The 12,487-nt window shown below is 37.7% G+C and overlaps 1 protein-coding gene across 2 annotated transcripts in view; it reads left to right on the top strand.

The window, feature by feature from the left end:
* epb41l4b (erythrocyte membrane protein band 4.1 like 4B) overlaps positions 1 to 12,487 on the top strand; it is a 32,594-nt gene that overhangs the window by 17,228 nt on the left and 2,879 nt on the right. The window contains exons 8-22 of one of the 2 annotated variants that reach the window (XM_046833694.1): positions 1,843 to 1,930; positions 2,048 to 2,136; positions 2,222 to 2,291; positions 2,717 to 2,886; positions 3,167 to 3,276; positions 4,195 to 4,225; positions 4,324 to 4,357; positions 4,556 to 4,671; positions 8,190 to 8,329; positions 8,421 to 8,536; positions 8,637 to 8,720; positions 11,389 to 11,453; positions 11,753 to 11,848; positions 12,045 to 12,168; positions 12,279 to 12,328. In XM_046833694.1, the coding sequence (XP_046689650.1) occupies positions 1,843 to 1,930; positions 2,048 to 2,136; positions 2,222 to 2,291; positions 2,717 to 2,886; positions 3,167 to 3,276; positions 4,195 to 4,225; positions 4,324 to 4,357; positions 4,556 to 4,671; positions 8,190 to 8,329; positions 8,421 to 8,536; positions 8,637 to 8,720; positions 11,389 to 11,453; positions 11,753 to 11,848; positions 12,045 to 12,168; positions 12,279 to 12,328 (1,383 nt within the window). Of the gene's footprint in view, positions 1 to 1,842; positions 1,931 to 2,047; positions 2,137 to 2,221; positions 2,292 to 2,716; positions 2,887 to 3,166; positions 3,277 to 4,194; positions 4,226 to 4,323; positions 4,358 to 4,555; positions 4,672 to 4,894; positions 5,842 to 8,189; positions 8,330 to 8,420; positions 8,537 to 8,636; positions 8,721 to 11,388; positions 11,454 to 11,752; positions 11,849 to 12,044; positions 12,169 to 12,278; positions 12,329 to 12,487 lie in introns of those variants that run through there. The other variant, XM_046833695.1, reaches the window with a different exon arrangement.

Below are 12,487 nucleotides of genomic sequence, written 5' to 3'. Positions count from 1 at the left end.
TGGTCACATTCATAGTGTGTACAGGCACAATTTCATTAGGAATACTAGAATTCTTGCCCAATTAACCAATCAGCCCTCACGTGGCAGCAGCGAGTTCAAAGCAGGTTCACAAAGAATTGTGCAAAATACAAAAAACATCCAGGAAGTGACTCTTCTTCTGCAGAAACACATCAGAGAGTGACCAGATTAGTTTTGAGCTGACAGGATATCAATAATAAATAAAAGATTTTTATACATTTGTGGTGAGCAGAATAAAAACAAACAGCACACCAAGTCCTGAGGCAAGTATGCAACATCTGAGTATTGTTACTGACCATGTGCATCTCTTTTGGCCTCAAATGATCTTATAATATCTAATTTCAGTGAGATAATGCAAGTTACAAAGCACTCTCAAACTAGTTTCATAAACTTGACAATCGATTCACTGTGCAACAATTGCCCCTCTGGTCAACAGAGAGTACCTTTGGGATGTTGTCGAATAGGTGATCCGCAAGATGAATAAGCAGCTGACAAGCAGCTCAGCAATTATGCGAGGCAATCATGAACCATGGACAAGAGGTTCAAAAGACGGTTTCCAACATATTCTGAAATCCATGCCTCATAGCATAAAGGCTTTTCTGAGAACAAAGCGAGGTCAATGGATCTCTATAACTGGACAAAGCTATCCAGTATTAGTGTAGAGTTTCTAATTAAGACGTTGGTGAGTTGTGATAGAAAGATATCTACAAGTGTGAAAGTGAACGTTTATAGGACTGTGGTAAGACCAAAGAGGAGGTTAATGGATGTGGTGAGGGAAGACATGCAGGTAGTTGGTTTGAAAGAGGCAGATGTAGAGGACGGGGTATGGAGATGGATGATCCGCTGTGGTGACCCCTAATGGGAGCTGCCAAAAGAAGAAGATTTAGTGTAGGTTTAGATGATGAGCAAGTGATCTGCATTTGTTTGGTACAAATAATCAGAAATACTGGAACAGGTATACCATGTTAGATTGCTTGTTTAAACTAGTGTAGTCCAGTCACACAGGAGCCACACCTGATTTCACCTGTTTGATAGCATATCTAGGCTTTTAATAGACTCAGATTGTGCCATTCATTTAGATGGAATGAAAACCTGCATCCCCACTGGCCATTTCTGGATTTCAACACCCCTGGTTAAACATTTGATAGCTCTGAATGTCTACTTTTGCATCAAACCAAGGGTTTCATCTGTGACGAGTGCATTTATTTGTTATAAAATTATGCTGGCATTCTTTGCACGCCCAGAAAGCCTGGGACATCTGACATTTACTAGCTGTTGTCAATGTATTTGTTTTCCAGTGGTGATTGGTCAGTTTGCTGAATTATAATTCTATCTAATAGAGCAATGATTTGATTCATTCCAATGCTTCATCCTGGACATCTTCAGTAGTTTATTAGCATTGTGGTGCTTATCCACGTTTTGAACGGATTGTCTCCAATTTCACACAATATCAGACCATTGTCAAATATAAAAAACATGCCTATATGCTTTACCATAAATAGTTCAGTTGCTCTTGGCTTTAGAATATTCTATGTAAAACCTTTGTTCTGCTCAGCAAAGATCATGAATTTTCCCCAATGAAAAGCGTATTACATTATGGCTCTATAGCCTGCTACTCAAGATCTTCTGCATCTCATGCATGGAGCTGGCTTTGTGCACAGGGTCATTGTCGTGCTGGAACAGTGAAGGGAAGATGATCCTAAGATGATACAGTTGTCCGCCTCCAACTTGTAACAGTTTGTGAAAGAACTGGAAGGAAATTTATCATTCAGGCAACATAATCTCTCTTTGGGTTGATCACATGCGTTACTCTGTGTTTGGCAGGGGAACGAGTCCATCACAGGCTGAGCTGAACTTTCTAAATAAGTGTAAGTGGCTGGAGATGTATGGAGTGGACATGCACTTTGTGAAGGTGAGAACATGCACTCTATTCTTTATTATGTAACAAATGGTGTACAGATAGTAATGCAATTACAAGAAAATCTGAACAACTTGTTTTTATTTTATTTTGACGTGTGTGTGTCTTCAGGGTCGTGATGGGGGGGATTATGCTCTGGGTCTTACGCCAACAGGAATTCTTGTGTTTGAAAGGTCGAATAAAATTGGCCTCTTTTTTTGGTAAGCACACAGACTAATATAACTTGTGCTTTTTGATATCGATTGCAAGTTCTTTTAAAACACTGTTTTTGATGTACATTTTAAGGCCCAAAATTACACGTCTAGACTTCAAGAAGAGCAGGCTGACGTTAATGGTGGTGGAAGATGATGAACAGGTACATCGTGCATCATCACTTATATGTTAATTACATATGTGTAGCATTTAAAAGTTTAAAGAAGCAAGTGGGTTTTGTTTTTGGGAATTTTTATTGAAGGTTTATTGATCTATTAATGATCTTAATGGTCACAGTGGTTTAAATGACAAATTTGTTTGTTTTGAAATCAACCAAGTTTGTCAGGTACGTAGTATCAGGTATTGTTTGCCGGTTCACCTCCATGTTTTTCTTATTAAACTGTTAATAAAACTGTTAGTTTTAACAGGGGTTTTATTTCTTTTTATGAACAGAACCTAAAAAGGAAGTCAGTACTCCTTAAACTATAAAGTTGGCTTATTCACCAAAATAGTTTACTCATGTCCTATAACTTCTTATTAAACATTGGTAGTAAATGTGTGTGTGCTTGTGTGTTTGTGTGTGTGCAGGGTCGGGAACAGGAGCATACGTTTGTCTTTCAGCTCTCCAGCTCAACAGTGTGCAAGCAACTTTGGAAGTCTGCTGTCGAGAGCCATGCGTTCTTCCGCCTCAGACAGTCGACTCAGAACAAAGCGAGTCGCAATGACTTCACACGTCTCGGCTCACGCTTCCGCTTCAGGTATACGGTGCTGAATAAAAAAAATTACTAACTAAAATTAATATAGATTATTTCGAATATATTGCTAATTGAAACTAATTGCAACCATATCAATCTATAATTCCTTCACTCTGTGGATCAATTGTTTATCCAGAGGATTTGTAGTTTTTGATCCACAAGCAGGCGAACTATTTATTTGTCAATTGTTTGACACAGCTTTCATGTACACACATCCATCAAATGTAATGCGACCAGCTCAGACATTCAATCAGGCTTAAAGTATTGATTTATGGAATTTTAGTGGAAGGACCGAGTATCAGGCGGCTCACTCAGGCAGGATCAGAAGGGCGAGCACTTTTGAGAGACGACCGAGCAAAAGATATCCATCCAGAACCCAATCACTAGGCAAAGGTGAGTGAAGTTATCCTTACACATAACATATGTCCAGACACACAGAAACCATCCTGGGAAAATACATATAAGCAATTTTATTTCTGTTAATAATAATAATAAAAATAATAATAGTTAATAAGAAGTGGTCACCAGTCAGTTAACATAAATATGTTAAGAAAGAAAGGAAAGACTACACATGGATGTTTTAAAAGCACTGTATTTCATAGCTGTTACCACTTTTAAGCTTCTGAAACAACTGTGAAGCTTCTTAGGTTTTAATACAAGCACGGTATTTCATGTGAAAGAGCAATGATGCTTCACTTTCTCAAGAAAATATCTCTCCTTTACATTTGCCAAGTCAGCAAAGATAAGCAGCTACCCATGTTCAGAAGATAGCAATAACATTTCATCTTTACTTTCGTCCAGTGTTGTCCAGAAAAGACCTTTGTAGCTATAGATTGTATTTGCCTCAACCAACATGAGATATAATTCCTGAAAGAACTGTCAGGAAAGCCAGCATTTGTAGATAAAGTACTTGGTATTTGGAGCAATCTTTAAGGTTTTATATTGGTTCATTTTCAGATTAACAAAAACTGATTTTGCAGTAAAGGATACAAACAGTTAAAACTTTTATAATTACAGTTATGTTATTTGGCACATGCCCCCTTATCCAGAGCAACTTACATTTGTCTCATTAATCCAACTGAGGGTTTAGGCCCCAGCTGCAGTTTGGTGATGATTGTATCGATCAGAAGTCCACCTTAAGGTTTAATGTGTTTATTCTGGGATGCTTTTCTCCTCACCACAATAGTAAAGATTGGTTATCTGAGTTACTGTACTTTTCCTGTCAGTACACCCTGTCTTGGTCATGCATGAATGTGCAGGTGTTCCTGTTAAAGTGGTGAGTGAATTTCTTACTGTGTTTGTTTCTTACAGCCATTACCCCAGCAAAACATCACCATCCAAGGTTAGTGTTGCTTTGCAAATGGAATTACACAATTACCATTTCGACAGAGCTTTACTGTTTCTGTATTGCGCTAAGCATTTTGTGTCTTTCTTCTCCAGTGCCCAGCCCAGTCCTGATCACAGCTTAAAACCGGTACACTTCAGTTCCTTTCTTACCCCAAATGAATAAAAGATTGTATTAATATAAACTGACAATAGATTTAGCGGACTGGAGGGAAATAAACTAAATGGATATGCATTTATTTTTTATTTGACTATTGTTGATAGGAAGTTGATAATTGATTACTTAGTCATTTTTTATTTATTTATTATTATTTTTATTTTTTTTAAGTATAAGCACAACATTCCAATTGGTCAGGAGCCATGGTCCAGAACACACCCACACAGTTTGACCACACCTCTTTATATCCAGTCTACGGAAATGGTACCGAATCCACCACCTCACAGGTAACACACATTCATGCACCTTTTATTTCTGTATTTAATGCTGGCAATGTTTATACATTCGTAATTTGTCAAAAAACTATGTTGTCTATATCTTTTATACCTTTTGATTTTGTGGATTGTATGTGGGAAGCACGCTTTTGTGTTTTAATTTGTCATTTGTAGCAGTTGTTAATTAGTTTTTTTTTTACATTACTTGTTTGTCTTGCATGTATGTCTGGTCCAGACCACCCCATACAGGCAGGCCCTCTTTCAGCGACTTAGTATTGGAGACTTCATATGACCAGTCAAGCAAGAGTGTGTCTGTCCAGTACAAAGACAAAGTTATGACCGCACTCTGAGTGTGTATGAGTCGCACAATGAGAAGGACAGCACTGGACCGCTAATGAAACCCACTGCTCATCCTGTCATCACAGCTGGTTCGATATCTGCATCTCATCCTGCACGTTGGATACTAACACTGTGTGTTTTAACCAATCCATTCATTCATTCATCCATTGATTCATCCATCTATCCATCCATCCATCCATTTATACATCATTTTGCCATTTATGTGACTGGACTCAGCCCTGTAATTCTCCTCTAATGGAACAAAAGCAAATATTACAAAGGACTTGTTTTTTGACTTTTTGCTGGCTAACTTGGCTACTTCTCAGTGATTTTAGAAATCATAATTGATGAGACTTAGATGAATGTAGCATAATGTATTAGTTGCCTCGCTGGATTTGTTAAGCAAAGCTAGTTTTAATGTTTTTTTGTTAGCGTATAACATGGTTTGCGGCTTAAAGGATTTATTGCTGGTGTTTGTGTAAACAACTGCTACGACAAAGTTTACTCTGTATTAGCCTTACGAATTGCATCACCACCACTCTGCTGTTTACAATAACTCGCATCATATATCTTGGGGCTCCATCATTTTTTTAAGTTCACTTCTCTCTTTATTATGCAACATCTTTCTTCTCATATTTTCTTAACAGCTGCAGTTTTATAGACAGTTGCTGTACTGTCTGTTTTGTCATTTGGACTATAGTTTCATTATAGCAGCATTAAAGGATGAGGTGTTTGTGGCTGTCACTGATTAGCAATTGATAGCAATTATTTGCAATGGAAAATTCAAATGGAAGATATAGAATCTGTTTCAGTGAATAAATTCACAGTTTACACTAAAACATACTAATTGTAGTATTTATTTTAAATCTATGAGATGTCGTACACTAATATCTAACCTGCCATATACAAACCCGATTCCGAAAACACTGGCACACTGTACAAATTGTGAATAAAAACAGAATGCAATGATGTGGAAGTTTTAAATTTCAACATTTTATTCAGAATACAACATAGATGAAATATCAAATGTTTAAACTGAGAAAATGTATAATTTTAAGGGAAAAATAAGTTGATTTTAAATTTCATGGCATCAACACATCTCAAAAAAGTTGGGACAAGGCCATGTTTAACACTGTGTGGAATCCCCTCTTCTTTTTATAACAGTCTGCAAACATCTTTGGGACTGAGGAGACAAGTTCCTCAAGTTTAGGAATAAGAATGTTGTCCCATTCTTGTCTAATACAGGCTTCTAGTTGCTCAACTGTCTTAGGTCTTCTTTGTCGCATCTTCTTTATGATGCGCCAAATGTTTTCTATGGGTGAAAGATCTGGACTGCAGGCTGGCCATTTCAGTACCCGGATCCTTCTACACAGCCATGATGTTGCAATTGATGCAGAATGTGGTCTGGCATCATGATGTTGAAAAATGCAAGGTCTTTCCTGAAAGAGACGACATCTGGATGGGAACATATGTTGTTCTAGAACTTGGATAAACTTTTCAGCATTAATGGTGCCTTTCCAGATGTGTAAGCTGCTCATGCCATCCATTTTAAATGAGCCTTGGCCCAGAGAAAACGCCTGCGCTTCTGGATCATGTTTAGATATGGCTTCTTTTTTGACCTATAGAGTTTTAGCCGGTGACGGCGAATGGCACGGTGGATTGTGTTCACAGACAATGTTTTCTGGAAGTATTCCTGAGCCCATGTTGTGATTTCCATTACAGTAGCTTTCCTGTATGTGATGCAGTGCCGTCTAAGGGCCCGAAGATCACAGGCGTCCAGTATGGTTTTCCGGCCTTGACCCTTACGCACAGATTGTTCCAGATTCTCTGAATCTTTGGATGATATTATGCACTGTAGATGATGATAACTTCAAACTCTTTGCAATTTGTCTCTAAGAAACTGATATTGCTCCACTATTTTTCGCCGCAGCATTGGGGGAATTGGTGATCCTCTGCCCATCTTGACTTCTGAGAGACACTGCCACTTTGAGAGGCTCTTTCTATACCCAATCATGTTGCCAATTGACCTAATAAGTTGCAAATTGGTCCTCCAGCTGTTCCTTATATGTACATTTAACTTTTCCGGCCTCTTATTGCTACCTGTCCCAACTTTTTTGGAATGTGTAGCTCTCATGAAACCCAAAATGAGCTTTTATTTTAGATATGACATTTCAAAATGTCTCACTTTCAACATTTGATGTTATCTTTATTCTATTGTGAATAAAATATGTTTGAGATTTGTAAATTATTGCTTTCCTTTTTTATTCACAGTTTGTACAGTGTCCCAACTTTTTTGGATTTGGGTTTGTAAATTTCATAACAATGTACAAGGGTTCACCTCTAACTTTCATTAGTGCACTAGAAATTAGAAAATCGATTTTTTTTATTATAAAAAACAAATTTACAAAATAACTAAAAAGTAAATTAGTCATACTTACACACAGTATGTCGTGTAAAACCATAATGCATGGATGCTCCCTACTCAGTAATATTTTATATTTAACTTACTTTTAGGCTGGTTCTATAAAGTATGCCAACATTGTGTTATATAAAAAATAAATTGTGCCAAAGGTTCGCAACTAGTGGTGTTGCACCAGGAATATGGGTTGCATTCAGTAGAATGCATTGCAGTGGATTTATAATACTGCTAGAAATGTCAGTGTTGCAATTAATATATATTTTTTGTTTTTTAATACTCTTTTCTACTATAAATTATAATTTATTGAAAAAAAAATATTTTATAGAAAATGTTTGCTTAATGTTAGCCAACTTAAAGTAATCACAGGCTGACTAAAACCTTTAAAAGACCCTGCTCTACGTGGTCACTTCTGATTTAATATGTACTATTCAAAAGATATATTTCCTTAAATTTGTTTCTAGAAGTTTCATGTAGAACTTATAAGGAGCAGCAACCAATTGTTCAGCCTCCCTGAGAACTTTTAAAAAAAAACATCATCCAGCATCCTGAAAAAAAGCTTCATCATACAACTGTTGCTGGTTGAGACGATTTCAAGAGTGTGAAACCCCTTCTTTAGACATATCTATCCATGTATCCAAAACAGAGGGGATTTTATTACTGGAAATTATGGATATGCATTTTTTGTTAATTCTTGTTTTGATGTGAACATTTATACCCATGTTCAGATGTTTCCAATATTCAATAGTATGCATACTATGTAATATTTTTTTAGTTTCCCACTGAGCAGCGCAGATACCCAAAGGTTCAGTGTGGAAGAGAATGAGACTCTTCTTTCCGCAACACTTCACTACTGCTATCGTTGGCATGGATACGAGAAACAGGAAGTTCCGTGCCTGACTTTAACCAAACCTAGTAAGAGTTAATATAAAGCATTCATTTAAACTGCATGAATCCACTGAATCTGTTTGTGCAATGCTGACAGCTTTTTTTTTTTATGTTTTAGAGCCATGGGACGTTTCTGCAGGGCACACAGAAGATCTTGACCGAGCTTTACGGAGTCCAAAACAGTTACAGCCAGATGCAGTTCCCTGGCCAACACTACACATCAACATTGATACAGTCAGTGTTGTATTAGTGTTTCTAAAGAGAAAAATATCTTAAAATTCGAGAGTTTCTGTTTAAAAAGTGTCCCATTTTTTTCCTATTTTACTGTAAACAGGCAGAAGAAAAGCTCCTGTCAGAGAAAAGCCTCCCTTCTTCTCCAGCTGGCATACAGGATCAGCACAAAAGCAATATTCTCAGAGTGAGTCATCTGCAGCATTCCTATTAGAAAGTTCATTAAGATTAGTGTCTACATTTTGTTTAGTTTTTGCTGAATGGATTGTTAGTCACCCTTACAAAAAAAAATTTAATAACTTAGCAGCTAACCAAATGGTATCTCTCATCAGCTGCTGATGGGTTTTACAGCTAAAAAGAAAATCACTGGGTCCTGAGGACAGATGTCATGGGGCTAGAAATAATAGTTTAGCTTTGAAGGACAGGCATTTTACCCTTCAGCTTCTCAGTGCAAAGGTTATTCTCGATCTGTATTCAAGAAGCAGTGTTGCCTCTGAGAAACCAAGGCAAAATGAAATATTTGGCCCTCCTGTAATATTTACCATGTTAGGAGACTTTGCAATTGGTCGGTCTTTTTAAACAAAGCAACAAAGAGATACATCAATCACAAAGGGAGGACAGGGTTGGATGCAATGTCTACCTTGCAAAAAAGTTCCTCAGCTGCATCCATAATAACAGTCTCACTGAGAACAAGTCTAATACAGAGCAGGAGGCATTGTTGGCATTGTCTTTATTCAGAAGTGGTGTTTAAGATTTGGGCAAAGTCTATGTGAACTTCCAAGCTAAAGTCATATCAACTCATTGCTGATTGTGATCCTCACTGGTAGTACCAGACAGTCTGATTAAACAAGACACACTGGCCCAAACCTGCCACACTGCCAATTACCAAAATTCTTTTTCAATTCAATTCATTTTTATTTGTATAGCACTTTTAACAATGAACATTGTCTCAAAGCAGCTTTACACAGATAATGTGGTGATTAAAAGTAAATATGTTCTTTATAAGTGTACGTTTGTCCCTGATGAGCGAGCTGGTGGTGACTGTGGCAAGGGAAAACTCCCTGAGATGGCATAAGGAAGAAACATTGAAAGGAACCAGACTCAAGAGGGAACCCATCCTCATCTGGGTTGCACCGAATGTCCATTTGAAGCAGATATATACAATGTTGCAGGGTACAGTGATGATGATCAGAAGCGAAAAGTTGTCCTGAGTCAGTGTAGGAGACTGTTGACATTAACCCCTATGCCTGTTGTACATATTCAGTAGCTACGCCTACTTGTGCAACTTGTTTTTAGTTGCCTCAAATGAATAGAATTATTGGACATATTTGGCACCCGCATCCACCAAACTCCTCCAGGCGCTTAGTATTGGATCTCCCCTTATGTTGGAGTCCCTTAAGGACTTTCTTTATAACTCCAACTAAAATGAAGAAGTGAAGTTGAACTGATTTTTGCTAGTTGTGGGAGATCCGCATGCTTGGTGGATTGCCCAATGATTTTGGAATGTTAAACAAGGTCAAATCATCCAATTATGTTACCCAGTCAAGTAATATTGAAGCATTTCTTGCTGGTGAATCTCTTAAACATTAGGGACATGCCCTACAGTACTCTCTGGACCAGATGGTGACTATTCAATCATTAGATCACATGATCTGTCAAGAACGAGAGACACTTTTTACAAGTTAGTTTGAGGGACAAACTTAGATTTAAATAGAACAAATTTATTCATTCTTTATTACCACATTATCTGTGTAAAGCTGCTTTGAGACAATGTTCATTGTTAAAAGTGCTATAAAAATAAAAAAAGAGTTGAATTGAAAAATCAATAGATACAGGAAGCTCCCTGCATCTGTCTAAACAGAAATGGACCACTGGGTAATGGACATTATTGCCTTGCACTATCAGTAGGCAGGATGCTCAGCTGCTTTCATGACTGCATTTACTGTTGTTTTCTTGTCAGTCTTAAGCCGACTTGGTTTTTGATTGCATTATAGCTTTTTTATCTAAGTGACTGCTGAGAGAGAGAGATTATGTATTTGCCTGTAGTTTTATGGACCATGTCTCTGTCATGTCCGGATCACTATTTATCACACATTTGTGCATGCATACATGGAATCTTCTGACATTACAGTTTGTTACACATATAGTTTGTCACCCAAGGTTTGAGTTGGTGTATTGTCAGTGTTTATTGTCTTACGTGTGATTCTCGCTATAATGTATTTTATATAACCCCTGGTGGTCTAGTGGTTAGGATACGGCGCTCTCACCGCCTGTGGCCCGGGTTTGATTCCCGGTCAGGGAACCGACCCCAGCCATTAGGGTTGCACAAGCCAGTGCACTCTTAGTGCTGGTCCCAAGCCCAGATAAATAGGGAGGGTTGCGTTAGGAAGGGGATCCAGCGTAAAAACGTGCTAAATCAAACATGCGGATCATGAATACGGATGATCCGCTGTGGCGACCCCTAATTGGAGAAGCCGAAAGAAAGTTTATATAACCTCATTAATTCTGAAAAAATTCTAGTTTCCTGGCAATATACTACATGTCACCCACATGAGGATGTGTTCCCTTTTGAATCTGGTTACTCTCAAGATTTTTTCCTCATACCATCTCAGGAAGTTTGTCACTGCTAGCTTACTCTTTAGGAATAAGCTTAGGGACTTATTTATGATTTCAAAATGTCTTTAAAGCTGCTTTTGGAGTGGTGTTCTTTGTTAAAAGTGGTAATAAAATTGTTGATCTGATAAAGAAAAGACAATGTAGAAATGTGTATATGTATGCACAGGTATATGTAGTTTGTACGTGCACATCTGTATGTGAAGGTTCTTAAAACCTGCATTTGGTTTTTTTTCCCGTAGCATTCGATGCACAGCGAGAATGCGAATTCAAAAGGGAATTGTTCCAGCGGAGACCAGAACAACAGGTATGTGTATGTGTACTTGATTCTTGTTCGTCAGCATATTTTTCTTTCCCTATAGAGCTACAGAATTGGAGAATTTAGCGTTTCTCCTACTCTAACACAATCAAGTCACTTCGTAATGAGCTTGATAATTAGGTGAAGAGCAAAATTGGGTGTGTTTAATTAAGTCGAATGTAATTCGCTGATACTATTTCCCTGCTGGAGTTAAAAAATCCGGGTAGATCCGAGTCTGCCATTTCTCACACTCCTTTTAACTGTGATTCTGGCTGCTTTTTATTATTATTTTTATTCGTTTTTTACAGAATCCCCAGCTCCTCTCAGGATTCTGTCTCCAGCAGCGCGACCATGGAAAGAGCGCGAGTGGAGCGCCGCAAACGCCTTGTTAGGCAGTTCAGCTTGTGAGTAGTTGGAGTTAATTCTGTTCGTATGACTGTACTGAAGGAAGTACTGAGAATATTTTTGCCAATCTCTCATGTCTGCCAAGAAGACTTTCCACGCTCTCGAGTGTTTTCTTTTTAACTGCAAGAGAAACATTTGAATTGCTCTCTACGAGGATGGTGTATATAGGACTAAACCTACACCTTTGTCTTATAGTAACCATAGTGATGAAGATGACCTCCCAGACGCTCTTGCAGCCATATCTTCTGAGAGCCAAATGGGAAAATCAACATCGAACAGCTCATTGGACAAACAGGTCCAGCCACCAATCTACCCTCCGGTAAAGTTTATTCCATCATCAATTTATTCATCTTATGCTGTTGTTATTATTTTAAAAAATTATTAAAAAAAAAAAAAGCTAGCATTCCATTCTCTGCATTCTTTTATTAGCAAAAAGTCTCACCGCTGGAACACGGCAACAAATCTCCGTTCTATAAAGGGTTAGTCCTTTATTTGCTTCCTTTCAGCGTTCCCACGAATGTCAGTATATATTTTTTTCCCTTTTCTTTATTTTTCTTCAAGGTTCCTTGTGCCATTTAAAGTTTTATAAAATTGCACAATACAAAAAAAAAAAAAACACTGTGTATTATGTGTCTGGA

Source organism: Silurus meridionalis, chromosome 21 (assembly GCF_014805685.1).
Source record: "Silurus meridionalis isolate SWU-2019-XX chromosome 21, ASM1480568v1, whole genome shotgun sequence".
Lineage (NCBI taxonomy): Eukaryota > Metazoa > Chordata > Actinopteri > Siluriformes > Siluridae > Silurus > Silurus meridionalis.
Note: the sequence above shows the minus strand (reverse complement) of the source record. Positions and strands in the feature narration are given on the sequence as shown.